Source organism: Symphalangus syndactylus, chromosome 14 (assembly GCF_028878055.3).
Source record: "Symphalangus syndactylus isolate Jambi chromosome 14, NHGRI_mSymSyn1-v2.1_pri, whole genome shotgun sequence".
Classification (NCBI taxonomy): Eukaryota; Metazoa; Chordata; class Mammalia; order Primates; family Hylobatidae; genus Symphalangus; species Symphalangus syndactylus.
In genome coordinates this window covers 101,385,644-101,409,147 of record NC_072436.2, presented here as the reverse complement: position 1 = coordinate 101,409,147, position 23,504 = coordinate 101,385,644, and the positions used below count along the sequence as shown (strand labels likewise).

At 42.7% G+C, this 23,504-nt stretch overlaps 1 protein-coding gene across 3 annotated transcripts in view; it reads left to right on the top strand.

The window, feature by feature from the left end:
• The first annotated feature begins 18,861 nt into the window (after positions 1–18,861).
• The window catches only part of TMEM178A (transmembrane protein 178A), a 55,265-nt gene continuing 50,622 nt past the window's right edge, over positions 18,862–23,504 (top strand). Inside the window, exon 1 of one of the 3 annotated variants that reach the window (XM_055243030.2) lies at positions 18,862–19,355. Coding sequence is in view for 2 of the 3 variants with exons in the window: in XM_055243029.2 (XP_055099004.1) it covers positions 19,981–20,380 (400 nt within the window). In the remaining variant the exon portion in view is untranslated. Of the gene's footprint in view, positions 19,356–19,724; positions 20,381–23,504 lie in introns of those variants that run through there. The other 2 variants (XM_055243029.2, XM_055243028.2) reach the window with 2 other exon arrangements.

Here is a 23,504-nt window from a genome sequence, read left to right as displayed (position 1 = left end):
GAGAAGATGAGACTATTAATTCCAAACTTTACTGGGCTGGCCCTTTTCTTCTATCAGTGTAATTGTACTACCAATAATGTGCTGTTATTCGTTTCCTATTTTACAGCTTACAAAGCACTTTTCACACCTTGAGTAATACTTACATAAAGTCTGTAATGGGGTATCCTTATTTTCAGAAAAAGTAATTGAGGTTTACGGAAGTTAGTTTATGTGCTCTAAACGCAATTAGGGCAAAACTTCAGAAGGAGTCAAATAGGGATTCTATCCCCAAGCAGGCCATTAATTCTAGGTAAACCACTGTTTTCTAGGTCTCAGGTTTCTCAGCTATAAAACAGGGTGGGGAAGTGTTCTAAGTATAAAAGTATACAGTTGTTTAAATGAAACTGAGTAGCCCCTCCCTACCCACCACCCTTCAATTAACTGTGCAACAATTCCCGGGATGTGGTTGAAGATATTTATGTTGTGTGGACATCCTTCTATTAGCATATTTAGGTGTAGGGTAAAAGGCTATCTACTGTGAATGGATTAAAAGGACAAATTCTGTTCTTACAGATTGATTGGAAAGAACCCAAGGGGACATGGGTACACCACCCCTTCCTGGGCCTTTTCCTCAGGTGGCACGGGTGGGAAATCAGGAAGCTCCCAGACATGGAGCAACTCAGGTGATCATGGCAGACAGGTAAGGATTTTGCTTGAATTTAGAGGGATGGTTTTGTACAGATGTGGTTGGTACATAGTAACTCTAAATAAATATTTATAAAACAATTGGATTTGTCATGTGGCTGTTTGGCAATGGGTCAGAGTAAAACAAATTGACTTTTCTTATGACTGAGCTGTCACCTGAGTCTTATTATTAATACCATCTGTCAAACAACTGAATCCTAATCTTTAGTTAATCAACAAAATTTTAATGAGCCCACACCCATAGGGCCATGCTTTTTTTTTTTTTTTTTTTTGAGACGGAGTCTCGCCCTGTCACCCAGGCTGGAGTGCAATTGTGTGATCTTGGCTCACTGCAACCTCTGCCTCCCGGATTCAAGCGATTCTCCTGCCTCAGCCTCCAGAGTAGCTGGGATTACAGGCACGCGCCACCATGCCCGGGTAATTTTTTGTATCTTTAGTAGAGACAGGGTTTCACCATGTTGGCCAGGCTGGTCTCGAACTCCTGACCTCGTGATCCACCTGCCTCTGCCTCCCAAAGTGCTGGGATTACAGGAGTGAGCCATCGTGCCCCAGCCAGGGTCATGCTTTAAGGTATGGGTGTTTTTATTATTCAGGAGGTGACTGCCATTGAAAAGATGTCTTGTTACTCCACTTTCCAAGAGGAGGGGCCATGCCACAGAGGGTCACACCAGGGAGTGACAAGGTGGGTCAGGAGGCAGAGGGAGCAATGGAAAACCTGGGCCAGAGCCTTTATTTGTGGTTTCCATGAAGGAATGGGTGAGGCAGGGTAAGCAGGCTAGTGTGAACACTTCCCATGGGCTCTGGGGTACAGGGGCTGTCTCTATCAGGTAGTCTGATACCTGGCCCTGGGTGGTTAGGGTATAGTGGCTCCACCTGTGAGAGCCCAATAAAGGAGGTGACTGGGGCCTGGGATCTGGATTGGTTGGTTTGCATATGAAAGACAGACATCCTTCACTGTCTCTAGGAATTGGCCCAGCCCTGGGAGGGGCAGTCTCTCCAGGGTCAGCAAGGCCCCAGCTGTCAAAGCATCAGAATAAAAAGACATGCTTAATTCAGGCTGATATAAATTAGGTTAGCCTTAAAAGGAAGCACAGAATTGGCAAGTGGGAGTGCTAGGAAAAATCTGGATATATAACTTATCACTCTGAATAACGACATGTGTACCAACACGTATTACACATCTGTTGTGGGTCATGGGTTTGGCATTAGTGAGTGGAGGAGAGGCTTTTATGTGTTTCACTAGGTTACCTTGTCATTTGAGGTAGTGTATTTCTTTAGATGGTTTTCCTGCAATTGAGCTATACAATTACCAGGTGACAGTGGGTTCATTAGCATGGTGTTTCTAGCCCCTCCTACGCCACCTCCATATGTATACATATATATTCTCGGTTGTTTAAAGGTAGCATTTCATTATCCACCTGTTTTCAAGATACAAGGAGATAAATATAATCCTAATATTAGTACCACGGATTTCAACAAAAATATATCTTGAAAATATATTTATTATATTATTGTCCCTCCAACTCCCCAACACCAGCCCCTTCCCTGTTTAGAGAGAACAGTTCCTGAAAAATATATAAGTAAGCACACATATTTTATTTTTGTTCAAGAATGACATACATAGAGACATCAGAATCAATAGTTTTTTTGTTTGTTTGTTTGTTTGTTTTTTTAGACAGTATCATGCTCTGTCACCCAGGCTGGAGTATAGTGGCGCAATCTTGGCTCATTGCAACCTCGGCCTCCTGGGTTCAAGCAATTCTCCTGTCTCAGCCTCCCGAGTAGCTGGGACTACAGGCACATGCCGCCAGGCCCAGCTAAGTTTTGTATTTTTAGTAGAGTTGGGGTTTTACCATATTGGTCAGGCTGGTCTCGACCACCTGACCTTAGGTGATCCACTGGCCTTGGCCGCCCAAAGTGCTGGGATTACGGACATGAGCCACTGAGCCCAGTCCGAATCAATAGATTTGTTTGCTGTAATTCTTGGTACACTTAAGTGAGTCTCTGAAAAATTAGCTCCCATGTATGACTTAACATTGGCCTTGTTCTTACAGATGTATCATTTATAGAATGATAAATGCCACTGACTCTTCTCTTATACACACACCCACCTGGGCAGGCACAGGGCAAGTGACAGGTACCACCCGTGCTCTGATCTCAGGCCAGCTGATGTAGAGCACGAGGGGATTGCACTGCTTCTTTGTCCATGGGCTGAGAATTTCCTTTCATGTGGGGCTGGCAAAGCAATGCTTATATATACAAACATGCTTTTTTTTTTTTTTTTTTTTTTTTTAAATACTTACACTCATTTGCCAGTTCACCCAGAGAAGCAACAGGTCTCAGGGCCAGAAGTTCTTTTTGCTGGAAGGGTCCAGATTAATCCTTTAGACATAGCTAATTGATTTCCTTCATGACCTCATTCACTGCTGCATAACCACCCTTCCTCCAAACCTCTACCCTGATGTCCTCCCCAAGTGGTGCTAAGTAGTCACATGGAACCCAATTTCTAATAACAAATGAAGTATTTTTTCCTTGTCATCTCTTTAATAACGAGGGAAAGAAGCCTCCAAAGCCAGATCAATAGAGACTGGATCAGGCCTAATTTAGCTTCTCTTGCACCCTTTGCTCTACATACCTAAGCCTCAACTGTGTTCTTAACACCTTTCACTTTTATGGCACCAAGAATAAGAAAATAAATGTTATGCAGTTTCTCCTTCCTTTCTTTTCTTCTTTTTCTTTTTTTTTTTTTTTGGCTGTTTTTCTATAAAGTCTTCATTACCAGCCCACATTCCCCTGGATTTAATAACTGAGTCCCTTTTCTTTCTTCTAGTTAGCCTCGATGTCTTTTCTTTCTTCTGTACAATAGTCCTCATCTGGATCAATAATGGTTATCTGCTTTATAAGTAACTCTCAAAAGACTTAGATCCTTTTTCAGACTCCAAAGGCAACCTCTGGGGTCTTGGTGGCTTGGGTTCAGGTAATGAGAGGAACAGCAACATATGCTTTATTCTGTTAAATGCCAGGTGAAAATCCATTCTGATTGAATTCAAAGTGAAGTTGAAAGAAAAATGTCTTCACAGAAACAACTCATGGTTTTGCACAAATCTGAAGAACTCACTAGATATATCCTTCCTGTGACTGTAACAGACAGAATAATCTGCACTTGGGTTTCTCTTTTGCTTTCTAGAGCATCCGCTATAGTAATTCTAACACCTTTCCAGTTTCTGGATGGCAGATAGAGCAGCACCTTCGGTAAGGTAGTCAGGGCTCAGGTAAAATAAACACCCCAAGAGAAAGGTGCCAAGCTCTCAGGAGGACCAGCTCAGAGCTTCATGCTCCAGCTGTTAAGAATGTTTATTTTCATATGTTTTGTAATTCCATAGACCTTTGGAGCATTCTCAGAGGGAGTAGGGTCAGGGAGGAGGGGAGACAGTGGTGAGAGCTTCAGGCTACCTGTCTGAACAAGGAAGTGGCTTAACCACTGTATTAGTTTCCAATTGCTGCTATATCAAATTACTACCAACTTACTGATTTTAAAAAAGATCATTTATTATCTTACAGTTCTGTAGGTCAGAAGTCCAAAATTAGTCTTACTGGGCTAAAGTGTTAGCAAGGCCGCATTCCTTCTGGAGTCTCTTAGGGGGAATCCATTTCCATTTCTTTGCCTTTTTCACCTGCTGGAAGTTTTCACGTGCATTCCTTGGTTCTTGGCCCCCTTCCTCCATCTTCAAAGCCAACAGGATTTCACCTCTCTGACTCTTTCTCTATTGTCACATTTCTCTCTTTCCCAGGCTGTAGCTGGGAAAGTTTCTCTGGTTTCAAGAACTCACGTGATTAGATTGGAGCCATGTGAATAATGCAATGGGGAGAGGATACTCTCCCCATTTCAAGATTCTCAATCACAGCTGCAAAGTCCTTTTTTCCACTTCAAGTGACTTATTCATAAGTTGGGGAGGGGGAAGTCAATTATTCTGCCCTACCACAACCACAAAACTGATACCCTCACTGAGATGGAAAAAGGAAGCTTCTACTTTGGACCTGATGTTGTGAGTGAGTCAGGAGGGCCACACCAGCTTAGGAGGCAGAGTTTCCAGGAGGCCTGGTCAATGGTATGGAGAATTACAGGACCATCCAGAACTGGTAGAAGAGAACGGGCTCCCGTGATGTGACCCCTTAGGCCTGCAGCCTATTAGTGTCAAGAGAGAGGTTAAAGCAAGAATCAAGCTTCTTGGGTCTGAGGGGCAAATAGAAGGCAAACAAAAATAAATAAAACAGAATAAAATATAAATATTAAAAAATATGTTTAAATAAAAATAAAATAAAAAATGTTAATTTTTGGAGAACTTCAGCAGCCAAAGGAGGGAGAGGAATCATTCTATAGCTTGAGAGGATGGGAAGATTAAGGGTTTTTTGTCTGTTTGTTTGTTTTGTTTTGTTTTTTACTTTAAGTTCCAGGATACAAGTGCAGAATGTGTAGGATTGTTACATAGGTATACATGTGCTATGGTGGTTTGCTGCACCTATCAACCCGTCATCTATGTTTTAAGCCCCACATGCATTAGCTATTTGTCCTAATGCTCTTCCTCCCCTTGCGCCCCCACCCTCCGACTGGCCCCTGTGTGTGTTGTTCCCCTCCCTGTGTCCATGTGTTGTTTTCATTGTTCAACTCCCACTTACGAGTGAGAACATGTGGTGTTTGAAGTTTTTTTAAAGGTAGAGAAAACTCCTGTGTGTTTGAAGAAGGGACATGGAGAAGAGACCAAAGTCACCTATAAACTGAAATTAAGGTTTTAATGTGAATTTAAGAATTGTCATTATTAATATTATTATTGCTTGCCTGTGATAAAATTTCATATGTCAGACTGAGGTGATGTCAATTAAAGTAGAATTTTAAAAAATCCCATTACAGCTGAGGGTCCTTCTCACTTCTCATTTGTTTCACCATCATTGCTAGATTAATTCTTAATCACTCTTCTTCCATCATGTCATTATTCTTCTCTCCATGGCCTAAGATCTTGTGTTTCTCGTGTTGTTCAAATCTTCTACCGTCTGAATCTAATCAGTATTTCCAAACTTAGCCTGAACTTTTTAATCACAAACCCTTCTCTCTGGCAGGACCCGGATGCTCAATGTCTTGTGTACATACCTTGTTCATTACTATCTCTGAGTTCACATGGTTTTCCATTCCCCAAATACTCTTCTTCCTCTCCACAATTTACTCATTTAGATCTTTGAAAGCTTAAATTTCATTAATACTTTGGCTATCTCCATTTATAAGAGTCCTCCTTTCTTTGAACACATTAACATTTACTAAACATATTATAGGTCAGTAGGTAACTTCCGTAAGGTCCAATCATCACACCCACCCATCTTCCTGCAACGTCACTACATTCTCAGTTCTTTCCACTGTTACTGTGGATGAACTATGTGTGTGCCTACCTAAAACAACCCCTCCACTTATCCACCAGATCTCTTCCCCTCCTGCCCACTTACAGACTTTGCTTCAGGAAGTCTCCCTGTCTTTTTTTGTATCAATTTTTCCATCTCTCAATAATCATTCTCATCCGCATACAAATATACTGCTTTCCCCCGTCCTCAGTAAAACCAACCCTCTCTTAATGCCACTTTCACCACTAGCTGTTACTCCTTCTTTTTCCCTTTATGACAAAACTCCTTGAAAGAGTTTTGCCTATACCCATTGCTATAACTTCTTTCTTTCCATTCTCTCTTTAACTAATTCCAAACATACATCCCCAGTGCACTGACTCAACTGCTGGTATTAAGGACACTAAAGACCCGCGTTGCTAAATCTAACGCTCAGTTACCAGTTCTCATCTGGCTTGACTAATCAGCAACTTTGAGATGCTGATGATTCTCTACTGTTTGAAATACTTTCTTCACTTGGCTCCCAGGATTCCACACGCTCTTACCTCTCTGGCCACTCCTTTTCAGTCTCTTTTGTTGGTTCCCATTGATCTCCTAGACCTCAGCACAAAGCAGTTTTCCATGTTCCTCTCCTCTATTCTATCAACACCCACCCCTGGATGACATCATTCAGTCTCAGGGTTTAGGTCCCATCTATATGTTGATTATCATGCCTCTCAAATTTACATCTTTAATCTGAAACTCTCCTGTGAACTCTAGACTTGTATATCTTACTGCCCACTCAACGTGTCCACTTGGATATCTAATAAATATCTCAATATCAGGAGCTCAGTGTGCCCCAAACTGAGCTGATATTGTCCCTGCCCCACCCTGTACTTTCCACAGTCTTCCCCATGTCTGTTGGCGACAACTCTACCCAGTCCTTTTCTTTCTCTTTCACCACACACTACACATCAGCTAATCCTATTGGTTCTACTTTCAATATCTATCCAGAAACCAACCACTTCTCACCACTCTACTTTTATGACCTGGTCCAAAACACTGTAATCTCTCTGTTAGGTACACAAATAACAGTTAAAAGAGTGCAGGCCCTGGAGTCACACCATGAAGGTTTGAATCCTGGCACTGCCACTTACTAAGAGTAGGATGTTGGGCAAGTTTTTGCCCTCTCTGAGCATCGGTTTCCTCATTTGTAAAATGGGGATAATAGTAACAATGATATTACTGCTTCTAGTACTACTAATATTAATTGTTACAAGGATTAAATGAGAAAAACGTATAAACTGCTTAACAGTGCCTTGCAAATAGTATGTGATCCACACACATTTGCTATATACTATTATGCTATAAATCTATGAAAGCTTCATGACAATAGGTGGAAAATAGTAGGCAAGAAGATCAGAGAAATTGTGGAAATGGCCATTTTCCCAAGCATAAACCATCCAAATCTTTAAATACCCAAACTCACACTGAACCAGGTTGGGAAATTTTTGTACCAACCCACTCTGACCTGTGTCTATTGCTTGGTATGTTGCTTTCTTTGTGTGGCTTTTACCTATAGATTTCTAGAATAATAATCCATGGCTAACATTTCTTAATTATGTACTATTTGCTGTCATTGCTTCTCTTTCTTTTGTCTTGAGAAGAATTTCTACAGCTCCTCTTTTCCAAATTTTCATTCAGATCCTCAGACAGGCTTAGACCTGATCTTGCCTGTATGTGGGTTGGCCTCCCATTTCAGGATTTCATATCTAGTTTGCTGTCACTTCTACCTATTATAACATTCAAAAGGGGGCCCTACAAGAACTACAAACCACTGCTCAAGGAAATAAAAGGACACAAAGAAATGGAAAAACATTCCACCTCATGGATGGAAAGACTCAATATTGTGAAAACAGCCATAATGCCCAAAGTGGTTTATAGATTCAATGTTATTCCCATCAAACTACCACTGACATTCTTCACAGAATTAGAAAAAAACTACTTTAAAAGTCATAGGGAACCAAAAAAGAGCCTGCATAGCCAAGGCAATCCTAAGCAAAAAGAACAAAGCTGGAGGCATCATGCTACCTGACTTCAAACTATACTACAAGGCTACAATAACCAAAACAGCATGGTACTGGTACCAAAACAGACATATAAACCAATGGAACAGAATAGAGACCTCAGAAATAAGACCACACATCTAAAACCATCTGATCTTCAACAAACCTGACAAAAACAAACAGTGGGGAAAGTGTTCCTTATTTAATAAATGGTGCTGGGAAAAATGGCTAGCCATATGCAGAAAACCAAAATTGGACCCCTTCCTTACAACTTATACAAAAATTAATTCAAGATGTAGTCAAGGCTTAGATGTAAAACCCAAAACCATAAAACCCTAGAAGAGAACCTAGACAATATCATTCAGGACATAGGCATGGGCAAAGATTTTATGATGAAATTGCCAAAAGTAATGACAACAAAAGCTAAAATTGTCATAAGAGACCTAATTAAACTAACCAGCTTCTGGCCAGGTGCAATGGCTCACGCCTGTAATCCCAGCACTTTGGGAGGTCGAGGTGGGTGGATCATGAGGTCAGGAGATTGAGACCAGCCTGGCCAACACGGTGAAACCCCGTTCTACTAAAAATACAAAAATTAGCTGGGTGCGGTGGCGTGTGCCTGTAATCCCAGCTACTTGAGAGGCTGAGGCACAAGAATCGCTTGAACCCAGGAGGTGGAGGTTGCAGTGAGCTGAGATCGTGCCACTGCACTCCAGCCCAGCGACAGAGTGAGAAACTATCTCAAAAACAAAAAAAAGAAAGAAACAAAACAAACAAAACTAACGAGCTTCTGTACAGTAAAAGAAACTATCATCAGAGCAAACAGGCAACCTACAGAATAGGAGAAAATTTTTGCAATCTGACAAAGGTCCAATATTCACAGTTTACAAGGAGCTTAAATAAATTTACAAGAAAAAAACAAAAAATCCTGTCCAAAAGTGGGCAAAGGATATGAACAGACACTTCTCAAAAGAAGACATTTATGTAGCCAACAAATATATGAAAAAAAGCTCAACAGCACTCATCATTAGAGAAATGCGAATCAAAACCACAATGAGATACCACCTCATGCCGCTCAGAATGGTGATTATTAAAAAGTCAAGAAACAACAGATGCTGGTGTGGCTGTGGAGAAACAGGAACACTTTTGGTGGGAATGTAAATTCGTTCAGCCATTGTGGAAGACAATGTAGTGATTCCTCAAGGATCCAGAACCAGAAATACCATTTGACCTGGCAATTCCATTACTTGGCGTATAGCCAAAGGAATATAAATCATTCTCTTATAAAGATACATGCACATATATGTTCATTGCAGCACAATTCACAATAGCAAAGACATGGAACCAACCCAAATGGCCATCAATGATAGACTGGATAAAGAAAATGTGGTACATATACACCACAGAATACTATGCATCCATAAAAAGGAATGAGATCATGTCCTTTGCAGGGACATGGATGAAGCTGGAAGCCATCATCCTCAGCAAACTAACACAGGAAAAGAACACCAAATACCGCATGTTCTCACTCATAAGTGGGAGTTGAACAATGAGAACACATGGACATAGGGAGGGGAAAAACACTCGTCAGGGCCTGCCAGGGGGTGGCGAGGAGAGGGAGAGCATCAGGACAAATAGCTAATGTGTGTGGGGCTTAAAACCTCGGTGACAGGTTGATAGGTGCGGCAAACCACCATGGCACACATATACCTGTGTAACAAACCTGCATGTCCTGCACATGAATTCTGGAACTTAAAGTAAAAAAAGTATATAAACAAAAACAAAAATAAAAAAGGGGGCCCTATAAACCCAGTTAATTCTGCAATGAGAGCCATTGTAAATTCTCATTTTATTGACAGAAAGAACCTGGGCTTCTTGGCAAAAGTAGTTGATACAAAAAAGGTAAACTGCTGAGTGAGAATGAAAAAAGCAAGTAATTAAAACTACATCCACGAAATTCAGGACCAAAGCAGCCAGACACCTTTCAGAAAAGGAAGTTGATAAATTAAAGAATTTCCCTAGATACTCAGAAAATAACATTTTATATTTGGGATTCAACTTCAGTGTTTGAAACTCCAGGATTTTCTTTTGGCTAAATACTAGGATTCTTTGGAGGGAATCCCTTGCTGTTGTGATTTGGTTTCAGCGGGATTCAGAAGGGCACATGGTGATTTGGCTATAAAACGCTAAGAGACAACTTCCCCACTGCCAACCCTTCCCCAACTTGCCACTCATGTAATCCGAGGCTCTCGGTCACATGCAGGTTGCAGACACCAAATGAATTAGGCAGATGGAACTCATACGTCAAAGACACCTACTTGGATTCCTTTTTGGCCATTGGGGCATTTCCTCTCTTTCTTTTTTAATCAGCCTCATAAATCTGACCTTGACAAGGTCCTGCCTCTCTATAGCATAGTTGGAGGTGAGATGGTAATATGTCCCGAAGCTTTCATTTTCTTCTTCACTTGAGTGACCATCAATGCCATGTGGCACCCATTCATTATGGGGCTCAGGTGCGGCTGTGAGGAGACATGTGCCAAGTCCTGCCAAATTGGTTACTCCTTCCAAAAGAACAGGATGGTTCTCCAAACACTGCATATCAGATGATTACACTTCACAGTGCCCGATGAAATCCTGGCATGCCTAGAGCTGTAAGGAACACAACACATTGTTAGGTATTCTTCTGAGTATCTGGTTCATAATAGCTATTTATATACTGGCTAATGACTACCTGGATTCACGTAATTTTTAAAGGGGTTTATCCAAATCGAGAATTGAAGACAAAATCAGAGTGGTCCAGAATAGTAACCTTGTTCTCTGAGGTGGGGGCAAATGCCAATGGACTTGTGTTGAATTCACCATTTTCAGGGATATCTGACTCAGTGTTTGTCTACTGGTCTTGACAGTGGAAATCTGGAATACTGACCTAGCTCATGTGGGTTTCTCACCACTTGGGAAAAGTTGCCTTCTGGCTTCTAGCAGTTACATCTTTGCTAGTCTTTGGTCCTTCCTGAGTTTTTGCCATTTCTCTCTGCCCTTCTTGGAAGGAGGCCGTCTCTTTTTCTCCTCTCAACCAGAGGCTGTCCACAGCTGGCTCAATGTCTCCTTGTGCTGCCAGGTCCCCTCCCCTCCTCCTTGGTCGGGGAGGGGAAGTTCCAGGCACTCCCTTTATTCTCCAAGCATGATTTGTACCCATAAAATGTGGTAGCTATGGGCAGTCTTTTTCCATAGCGGCCTTTCTATCTAGTCCATTTTAAAGACCTTGAGAAATGGAGATACCTTATCGTACTCTGGCATCTTATTTCTGCTATTCACAAAACAGCATTAAACTCCTTTTATGGGCTCATAACAAAATAGCCTATTGAAAGAATATAATGGCCCTCGTGCTTTTGAATGCTCATCATTTCACTATTACTAAAGATGCTTTAGGTTTTTAGGGGCCTGATGATAGGTCTTCATGCTTTTCATTAGGGCATAATCCTTGGGAGAGTAATGCTCTATACCACTTCCAGGACTGTGGCCTGCAAATGTAAGCAGTCACCAAATATTATTGTTGGAGCTGATAAATGAGAACAATGACAATAGCTGTCATTCATATATTGAGCTCTTTTTATAGGTCGGATTTTGCATTCTTTGTGTTGATAAGTGCTTTATATCCATTATGTGTTTGGATGCTCCTAACATTCTAAAGAAAGATATGATTATTCTTATCCCCATTTCGCGGATGAGGAAATCAAGGCCTGAAGAGGCTAAGTACTCCCCCATTGTGCAAATCACACTAGAATTTAAATCCAAGTCTCTCTGATGCCACATCCTAGACTCTATGTTGTACTGTCACTGTGTCATCATAGATTATTAGATTCCCTTGTCTTGGCTATGAGGACACATATTTTCTTAGTTTTCCCCCCATTTTCCTTCTCATGCTTTTTTGTGGTACCTCCTCCCCTAATGGAGATCTAAATGCTTGTGCCTCAGAGCCTGGATATTGACCTCTTAGTTTTTCTAGCTATACTTTCTCCTAAGCAATTTCATCAAGTCCCATGAGTTTAATTATCAGTATGCTTATAGCACCTATGCGCTGATATAGCCAAAATCTAAATCTCTAGTCCAGATGCTTCCCTTACTCTCAGGTTCACACATCCAATTGCCTCTCCAACTGAGATTGGCAGCACCATTCAAGCACTCACACCAGAAATGTAGCATGGCTCCTGATCGCTTCTTTCCCTCATCCGCACTCGCAGTAATTTTTTAAAATTTATTTTTATTTTTAACTTTTATTTTAGGTTTGGGGGTACATGTGCAGGTTTGTCATATAGGCAAACTCATGTCACAGGGTTTATTGTATGGATTACTTCATCACCCACGTACTAAGCCTAGTACCCAACAGTTACTTTTTCTGCTCCTCTCCCTCCTCACTCAAGTAAGCCCCAGTGTCTGTTGTTCCTTTCTTTCGGTCCATGAGTTCTCATCATTTGGCTCCCACTTATAAGTGAGAACATGCAGTATTTGGTTTTCTGTTACTGCGTTAGTTTGCTAAGGATAATGGCCTCCAGCACCATCTATGTAATTCTATGATTTTGACCTTTACCCATTTCTCTCTGTTTCCACTGCTGCCTCCTTAGTCCAAGTTACTAATATTTCTTGTCTGCATGATTGCAATAGCTTCCTGACTGGCTTCCCTGCCTTCACACTTGCTACCCCCAGCTTCAGTCCATTTTTCACATAGCTGTCTGAGTGACATTGCAAAACATTAATCAATGCCTCTTCCCTGCTTAAAACTCTTCAAAGTTTTTCTTTGGACTAAAGTCCAAACTCCATAGTTTGGCCTTCAAGGCCTGCATAATCTAGCATTGACTATTTCTGCAATTTCATCTCATACCGCCCCTCATTCACTACTCTCTAGGTCTCTTTGCAGTTCCTCAAAGCTCTTTCCTGCCTCAGGACCCTTGCACTGGCTGTTCACTCTGCCTGGAACCTGGAATGCTCTTTCTCTGGCCCATGGGTGCTCAATAATGTTAATGGAATAGATGAGTATAGATTGTTTCTCTTATTTGAATACTATCAATAACTAATGAGAAAAATAATGTGTCATTAACGTTTTAGCCATTTGTATTTATAACATTTAAATTATATGGTCTTAATATGATAGACCTCTGGAATTTCTGAAGCATGTTTATGTGTTTACATGGATGGAGTAGGGAGGATAAGAGAGTGGGAGAAATGTATTTAGCATGTGATAACCATGAATCATGCATCCTGTGAGATAGATGGTGATATCCCTATTTTTCAGAATTCAGGTGGTTTGGGAAATTAGGTCACTGGCTAAGGGTGAACAGGTAGAAAGAAGTGGGTCTAGAATTTACATGTGGTTTGACCCCAGTACCCATGTGCATTCCACAGATCCTGGTGGCTTTGAGCAGACACAGCAGAGAGAGAAGTTTGAAGGTAGAAAAGAGGAAAGACACCTGGAAATACTGGTTTTTTTGTTCATCTGGGCAGTATCACAGGTGGTTGTGAATCAGAGATACCAAATATCTTAGTTATATCTAATTCTGCCTTATTTGTCAAACATGGCCCAGATGAGCTGAATTAGACCCCAACTTCAAAACTCAGTATCCATACACAAAGAAAAGGTGGTGAATACAGTTAGGTGTGGCAATTAATGAGCCACCATCTGCTAAAACATCACACTTTAAGTGGGACTTAACATGGTTATGGGTTTCTTTGAACTTTTTTTTTTTCCTTTCCCACCATATGTGCTTAAAGGCTCCAAAAAGGAAACAGCTTAATCCAGGAATGTGAAAAAGAATGGTGACATTCTGCGGTGTGTCAGTGAAATGAGAAACTTATCAGGCACTGTCTATTTTGGGGGTTTTGTGGTATTTTATGGTTCCAGGCTTCTAGTCAGTGACAAAATGGCACTGCCAAGATGACTTACCACATGCGTGGGGTATAGCAGAGCACTATGATAGGTGCTGCTTCTAAAATTTACTTTTGGCTTTGCCCTGGACTGAGTTGACACACATACAGAAAATACTCCTTTTCCTCCAAGGCCTAACTGAGATAGCATCTTGGCTTACCCATATTCTTCCCAATGGAGAAACGAATCTCTCTGTAGTAGGTTTTCCTGTTGCATTGTTTTGTACCTTGGTGACAGTACTAGTTGCAGGCTGTTCTTCTTTGTGGCTTCATGCATTTCTGTCTTCCTCTCCAACTACCCTAAAGCTCCCTCAGGGCACAGACCATGTTTTCTTCATCTTTACAAAATCCAGTGGGACTTTGCACAATAACTTACATTGAAGGTGCTCAATATATGCTGTTGAATTAAAATAAAATTGTTTTAGGAGAACAAGTTAGAGTGATGACTTTAACATAAGACACCTCAAAAATGTGCAAAATGCACATTTTGTATATATTGTATATATCTGTAGGTTAACAATATAATTGACTATATCCTTATATTGAATGCTGAAAAAAATCTGATACTACCAAGAGGAAACTTTCACACTCTTTATGAAACCTAGTGTGTAGTTTTGGTTAAAATGCATAGTTTAAACTGAAGAATCTAAATGTTTGAAATGCAGAAAGATGTTGCTTTGTTTTTTTTTTTTTTTTGAGACGGAGTCTTGCTGCATCGCCCAGGCTGGAGTGCAGTGGCGCAATCTCGGCTCACTGCAAGCTCCGGGTTCACGCCATTCTCCTGCCTCAGCCTCTCCAAGTAGCTGGGACTACAGGCGCCCGCCACCACGCTCGGCTAATTTTTTGTATTTTTAGTAGAGATGGGGTTTCACCGTGGTCTCGATGTCCTGACCTCGTGATCCGCCCGCCTCGGCCTCCCAAAGTGCTGGGATTACAAGCGTGAGACACCGCGCCCAGCCTAGATGTTGCCTTTAATCTTAGCACTGGTGCGACAGGGTGAAAATCTTTTAGAATATGCATGGTTAGGATGGTTAGCTTAGCACAGGTATGTCAACAAAGCATTACCATAGCTCTGTGTTTGAGATCTCTCTCTCTGTCTCTCACTTTGTGTGTGTGTGTGTGTGTGTGTGTGTGTGTACGTGGACCTTTTTTCTTAGGAAATATTTATTTAAAGAAGTTCCTGACTATAGAGAGAAATATGATGAATGTCATAGATATTATGGTAAGTGTGTTTGGAGAGGGCAAAAGTATTTTGTTTTCTAAATATTTAAACATGACCTGCACATCAGTTGTGATGTGTAAATGCCATGGGAATACCGAGAGCAACATAGAAGGACTTTGGAATGCGAGAGTGGATAGTTCTCTCTAACCCAGAAAGGAGAGTTGGAAGCCAAAAGATGACATAAAGTAACACTTGAAGAATATGCATTTGGCAACAATATCCAGGATAACTGCAGGAAGGTTGATCCTGGAGTCATGGGGGCCAAGGAGGAAGCTGTAATATAATACAGATGTGAGGGGTAGAGGTACAGTAAGAGCAAGTGGTAGAAATGTAGAGGAAGGAGTGGATATAAAAGAAATTTCTTTTTATTTTATTTTATTGTATTATTATTATACTTTAAGTTTTAGGGTACATGTGTACAATGTGCAGGTTTGTTACATATGTATCCATGTGCCATGTTGGTGTGCTGCACCCATTAACTCGTCATTTAGCATTAGGTATATCTCCTCATGCTATCCCTCCCCCCTCCCCCCACCCCACAACAGTCCCCGGAGTGTCATGTTCCCCTTCCTGTGTCCATGTGTTCTCATTGTTCAATTCCCACCTATGAGTGAGAACATGTGGTGTTTGGTTTTTTGTCCTTGCGATAGTTTACTGAGAATGATGATTTCCAGTTTCATCCATGTCCCTACAAAGGACATGAACTCATCATTTTTTATGGCTGCATAGTATTCCATGGTGTATATGTGCCACATTTTCTTAATCCAGTCTATTGTTGTTGGACATTTGGGTTGGTTCCAAGTCTTTGCTATTGTGAATAGTGCCGCGATAAACATACGTGTGCATGTGTCTTTATAGCAGCATGATTTATAATCCTTTGGGTATATACCCAGTAATGGGATGGCTGGGTCAAATGGTATTTCTAGTTCTAGATCCCTGAGGAATCGCCACACTGACTTCCACAATGGTTGAACTAGTTTACAGTCCCACCAACAGTGTAAAAGTGTTCCTATTTCTCCACATCCTCTCCAGCACCTGTCGTTTCGTGACTTTTTAATGATGGCCATTCTAACTGGTGTGAGATGGTATCTCATTATGGTTTTGATTTGCATTTCTCTGATGGCCAGTGATGAAAGAAATTTCAAAGGAAAGATCTCTATAACTTTGTCAATGTGATAATTCTAAAATACTGTGTCTAAGTGAATTGAGTGACATAACACCAGCAAAAGAGTTGAGGAGGGCATTTGGACCATAAGGAAATATGAGACTTTAATTTTGAATATCTTGAGCCCAATAACACAGTAAAATACCCAGGTGGAAATTCTCCGGCTCTCCCTGTCATATGAGGGATTCTGTTTTTCTCTGAGGGATGCACTGGGGATACCAGATCTGGAGATGGCAAAGAGAAATTTAAGACAAATAAAAAACAAGCTAAGTTTGAAAACATCGAGGTCATAGCATAGCCAAAGCTAAGATATGCCAGGTGTTCTGGCTGGATATTTGATCTCCCATTATCTTGACTCCATGCTGAGCTAAATGGCCTCCTACACTGATTATATTCAGGTATAGACTTTTCCTTCCACTCATCTACAGCTGTCCAGCTTGTAGTCAGTCATTAGAACATGTTAACTTTATGACTTAAAAATGTACAAAAAATACTTATTTTACAGTGGCCTAAGATATTGAAGCCTCCAAATGTATGAAGTAGACACTAGGCCAAAGAGGTATTCTCTGACTGCAATACAAATATTTCTGATATCCTCTTGGCAAAGTTTAACTCATCATTTAAGAACTCAACAGTTACTGTCTCTATGTAGCCCACCTGACTCCCCATGGCAGTTAGTCTCTTCATTGTCCATGTTCCCATGACCCTTTGTTCTCTTTTATTTATTTTTTTTTTACTACAGCATTTGCCTCTCATTCTGTCTATGCATCTGTTTCTCACCACTAGGCTGGGAATATCTTGAAGATGGGCACCACTTACTCATCTTCATATTTTTCACTCCCCTAACAGAGTAGGGGGCTACTGGGTGATAGTTCATTGTTGGAAGTATCCAAAAGGGGAATTTTAAAAACATAGATGGAGGAATGTGCAGTTGCTGTAGCAAAGCCTGTGTACACATCATATGCCACATCCCTGCTGGCGTCATTAATGCTGCACCAGCAGAGGCATCGCTCTCATTACATACTGCTGGCCCATATTTGTAATGTGTGACATTTTATATGAAATACTGTCAAGGGCAATCCATCATATAGTAACCTTTGGGTTATATGCTGAGACTGGTCTTAAACATAGACATAAATGAACTTCAAGAATAATGCTATTTTCTAAAAAGAGTATGATCAAAGAGTCCTAGCTAGGAAAATGAGACAGAATGGTAAGTTCTTTTAATTTAAACAGAAGTGCCTTAAAAAGAGGCTTTCTTCTGTCTAGCTCCAGCTGAAGACAAGGTTATTGTGTGAAGATGATTAGGTGACTCTGGAATGTGGCTGAATATTTATTTCTTGTAATACTTCAGACGAAGACTTGAAAAGGGGATGAGGACTTGCTAAAGGCTTGACAACCGTTGGGGCTTCCAAGGTTTTGATAACTTTATCTCAAGATGCATTTTTAAAAATAAAAGAACACATGATGACTTGAGTGAATTTCAGATGTCAACTGTGGACTCACAGTTACAGGTATTCTCTCTGTGCATCCATCAAGATCTAGGATTTTATACATATTATAGAGTATAAATTAAAGAAAGCTTCTAAGTCTTATCATTTTTGTGTAAATCCAGATAAGACTCCTTTGATGAGCTCAGTGTTTGCTGTGAAGGAAAAGCTTATAGGTGAGAGGAACACTAAAATTATAATTCTTTGTCTTCCTTAATTAGACTAGAGCTCACCATAGATCTTGCTGAAACTGTGAGAAAATCCAAGCAATAATTCACACTGTCAGGTCAGCAGAAATGGGAACGGGGGTCCGATATAACTGAAAGATTTGCTTAAGTGATCTATCTATGAACTGAACAGCTCAGAATAGGCACACGATCTTCATTGGAAATGTACCCTCTGAAGATGCTAAACACAAACAGCAATGAAAATAAATCCCAGCAAGAGCCTTATACCACGTTTACAGATGTCATTCTAGAGGAAGGATATAAAGCATATTAATACCAATTGATGTAGGGCACTAATTAATAAGTCCCATTAAATCATGGAGTAATGACATTTAGCATCTAATGAATGCCTCATAATTTCTTCATCATTAATATTTCATAGCATAAGAACACAAGCATTTTCATCCCTGGGCCAATGCAGCATGGTTTTCTGTCTCTGACATGACCACAAGGGCATTGAGTGGCACGAGTGTATTGCACCTCTGTGGTATAGACTGACTATACTGCACAAGTGATTAACTCTTAGCACCCCGGGTACTAGCGTTTCCTCATTTCAGAAAATGTGAATCTGCCTGCCATTCTTGGAAGTAACCTCTGTGACTGGAAGATGGAAGAACTGCCCCAAGCTCAGGTGTTGACTTTGGTGTGTAGCGTTGCTTGGTTGTCGACCCCCACCCCCCAGCCCAAGAGGGAAACCTGCACAGGAGAAAATCATTACTTTGATTTATTACTGGGGGCTTGCTGTATGCAAAGGCAATAATCACCTCATGGAGCAGGTGCCACTGCCAGGGTTCATTGATTCCAGGCTCTTCTAGAAATTCCAGGAGGCCAGTCAGTCTGGCGGGAGATGGAGGTAGTCAACGAAAAAAGAAGTCCATCTCATAGCAGGTTGAATTGAAGTGGGAGAAAAATCTCTGGTCATCATTCTATCGCTCCACTGACACTCGGTGTCTTTTCTTTCAGAAGAGGGGCTTGAGCAGAGAGAATGCTTAGAGGCTAAGCGATGGGCATGTGAGAGGAAAAGAGCTGCGACAGATACAGCTGGCTGCCTAGGGGTCTCAGAGGCTTTATCCGGCAGGCGGCAGGACAAAGGGACCTTAGGACTCCAGATTAAGATTCCAAGGAGTTAAACGCTACCACGCAGCCCGACCTGGATGGGATTTGCTCCTGGGTACAAAACGGGACACTGATCAAAATCAAGTTGGACAAGTGACAAGAGTGAGTCTTATGTCGGTGGATGTCTTTTAAGGTCGTTGGAGGGAAGAGGACGGGAGGGGTGTGCTGAGGGGTAGGTGGAGAGAGGCACCGAGTCCAGAGCCGGGATATAAAGGCACCAGGAGCCGGGGAACAGAGGAGCAAATGAGTGGGGGAAAGAGCGAGAGGAAGAGTTGGAGAAAAGTCGGGGGAAAGTAGGGACAGGGTTAAGGGGAGAGAGGAGGATGAGGGCGGCGAGGAGAGATTAAAAGGGGAAGGGGGGTCGTGGAGAGGAGGGCGGACTGTGGATAGGAGGTAGGGAGAGGGGCGAGGGGAGTGCGCGGGGTGGGGGGCGCCGGGGCGAGGAGAGGGGGCTGGGGAAGAGGAGGGGGGCAAGAAAGCGAGAGCGGCGCGGGGGAGGGCTAGGAGCCCGGGGGCCGGGCCGGAGGCGGGCGGGCGGTAGGAGGCGAGATCAGGCCGGGGGAGAGGGAGCGAGCCGGGCCGGGCGCGCAGGGCGGGGAGGCCGTAGGAGGGAGGTGGGGGGCAGGTGGGGGGAAGAGGGAGGGAGCGGGCGGAGAGCTGGGGCCAAGTGCATTGTGTCTGGCGGCGGCGCGCGAGCCCACCGGCGGCTGCGGCGGGGCGGGAAGCCATGGAGCCGCGGGCGCTCGTCACGGCGCTCAGCCTCGGCCTCAGCCTGTGCTCCCTGGGGCTGCTCGTCACGGCCATATTCACCGACCACTGGTACGAGACCGACCCCCGGCGCCACAAGGAGAGCTGCGAGCGCAGCCGCGCGGGCGCCGATCCCCCGGACCAGAAGAACCGCCTGATGCCGCTGTCGCACCTGCCGCTGAGGGACTCGCCCCCGCTGGGGCGCCGGCTGCTCCCGGGCGGCCCGGGGCGCGCCGACCCCGAGTCCTGGCGCTCGCTGCTGGGGCTCGGCGGGCTGGACGCCGAGTGCGGCCGGCCCCTCTTCGCCACCTACTCGGGCCTCTGGAGGAAGTGCTACTTCCTGGGCATCGACCGGGACATCGACACCCTCATCCTGAAAGGTGAGCGGCGGGCGCACCCCGCGTCCCCGGCGCCCGCGCGTGGAGCGCAGCCCGCGGCTTCCCAGGGGCGCGCCGGTCCCCGCAGCCCCCTCCCCGCCGCGGCCTCGCGCCCGGGCATTCTTGCATCCTTCCCGCCGCCTCCAGTCTTTATCTCTTCCCTTTCTTTCCCCACTGCCTCCCTTCTTCTCGCTCTCCTTGACTCTCTTCTTTCGTCCACATCCTGCGCGTCCTTTCAAGTCCGTGCCGCACCTCCCGCCTCTGTCTCCTTCTTTCCTGCCTTCGCCTCCCATTCCCCGGTTCTCTCTCTCTCCCCGTCCTTTTCTGCCTTTATACACCTGCCTGACATGTGTGTCTTTTCTTGACGCTGCTCCCCGTGAGGGGGGACTAACCGTCAAAGACTCGACTTTTCTCAACCGGGCTCCTTCCTTCAAGTTGTGCTTTCCTTTTGGAAATACCGTTTGGAAGAAAAGTGGTGCCAACCTCCGAAGAGGGGGAAGGGGCTTTCCCTGTATTGTGCGGATGCTGGTGTCAGACGGAACTGATGTGGTCACCCCAGTCTGGCGGGGCTGATGGGCAGCGAAGGAGGCCCTGGAACCTTCCTTCATACCCCTGAAGTGCAGGGTGTGTGTGGATTAGACTTCAGAGACCAATCGTTGGCTGGTGGAGGCTGCCCAAGGCAGATAGGACACTGCTTTCCAACCTTCCTGAGGACCCCATACCCCCAATCTCCTCGCTGTCCAGGCACTGAGGAGAGAAAATATCCTCGCCCTTTAAACTAGAGCTTTCCAGATTTAGGCACTCACTCTCTGCTTATCACTCTGTCTTCTGTTTGTGGTACCTTGTCAGGTTGTTTCTGTTGTTTGTTTTGTTTGGCACTGAGTCGCAGAGCATCAAAATTTGTTCTTCTGAAATCTGTGCAGCATCTGGCTTCTGTGAATGCTATCCGATAGTTTGATTTTTTTTTTTTTTTTTTTGGTAATCCCATTCATGTAAAAATATTCAGTGTGACAATTTGTGAAGCTTCCTTTAACTTTCGGAACTTGACTCAATGTATTTTTTTCCCCTTTGAGATGAAAAAAAAAAAAAATCAACATCTCTTCTCTTGGACTCATGATGCCAAAAAAGAAAAAGTCCAAAATCAGTACATTTTAATATTTAGTAGCCATTCAGGAAAACAAACGGACAGATTTGTGTTGAGTTACAGCCTGGAATGGAATGACATAGAAAAGAGGGGGTTAATAATGTGTTGGCCTTCAGAGTCTTGTTAGTTGGCGGATTCTTCATTTCTCAAACATGTCAACTTCCTCCTTCCCATGGCTAACTCAGCTGGGGACTGCCATCCAAAATCTGTCCGTGTGTGGAAGGACTCCAGCACTTTTGGGGGAATCAGATACAGTAAAATCTCCCTTTGGGAAGTGCACCATTTTCTTTTCTGTCCTAACTTGCATCCAAATCTGATTTCTCCTCATGAAGATGCTGCATAATTAATTCTGATAGTAGCATAGTACATGAACAAACTGTAAAAGCTGAATGTGGAGGCTCAGTTATGGAGTGCTCATTTAGGCAAGGCAATTTTGAAAGCTAAGCAATGTAGTCTGTCTTTGGAAATGACAGAACTGCATTTCCTTACACTTTCTGTGCTTAGAGTATTTGATTGCATGTAAATTGGATATAGAGCAATGCCTGAAACAGCAGGGCAGAGTCCAACCTACAGTAGAAGAGGAGACCCCCACAGGATATTGCACAATGCCTCTGGAAATGCCCTGGCTAACTGAGGTGCCAGTTCCGGGGCAGTCCAGGGTCAAATAATAGAGGTGGAAGGACTTTAGAGGTCATTGAAGTTGAACCTCTACTGGTTGTTCAAACTCCCTTCTACAATCTTTCTGACAAATGGTTGTCTAGCCCAGTACTTCCGTAAGACAGAACTCATATACTCGTTAAAAGAACTAGATTTTCCCAGTCACGAATGCCTATTTTTAGATGAAAACAATCTCAGATTTATAATGTTGATGGTGTTTAGCTAATCTTTTGTGTAGAACACTGAAGAGTTCTAGGTTGTGAACAGAAGATATGGGCCCCATTGCTGGCTCTGTCGCTAAATTGCAGTGTGTTCTCCAAGTATCAAGGCCTTCTTCGCCTTCAGTTTCCTTGTCTGTGGTATTATTAGGAGGGATGACTATTCGTTACAGAAATTTCTAGTTCGCGTATCTGTCATTGTTATAATTAATAACAATGTAAATTTAGCTTCTTGCAAAGTTAATGAGCTGATGCTATTAAGAAATGAGGAGTTTGGAGGAAAGAACAGGCATTGGTACATTATAGGATCATAATTTGTTGTTTGGGAGATGTCCAGAAATGCCTTGTAATGTTGCTACTAACCAACCTTGGGCTAGTTACATAATTCTTCTAGATCTCAGTTTCATCATCTGTGAAATGTATGGGTGACAAGAGCAGCTTTAAAATTCTGAGTCTATGAATAATTTGAGAAAAGAAAATGTCACTAACATTTTCCTGTCTCAAAGATGATTTTGGCACCCATATTAGGCAAACATTATCACCTTTGTTTTGGCATCTGACATTAGTGGCTGTGGTATGAATTCCTTAAATAAGCCATTTATAAAACTAGAAATTAACACTATATCTAATTTTAAAATTTGAGCAACTAGAGTCCCAAGTTCTATTCTTTCTTCTATGAGTTACCTTGTTTATGAGTCTTAGCATCGTTTAGAAATTTTAATTGTAGGAAATGAAGAAAGTGTATTCAGATGGGAGAGTGGGGAGGGGTGGAAAAAGGGCTCAAGAACTGCCTGGCATGCTTAGTTGGTTTCTGAGAGGCAAAGATGTCAGCATTTTCTCCCGTGGACCTAGAGGGCAAAGCTAGGAGTTAAATGAGGAGTGCAGGGAAGAAAATGTAGAGTTGATAATATGGAAAACATTCTCATAATAGGAATTGTTTACATTTCCTATTACTGGAGGCAAGACAAGAGAGATATATTTCTGAGAGATGTACAGGGGATAGAAACATGCAATGTGGGCAATAAGAGATTAATTTAGAAATATGCAAGGCTCTATAATATTAGTCTACTTAAGAGAAATCACTGGAGCTAGAAAAGCATTTATCTCA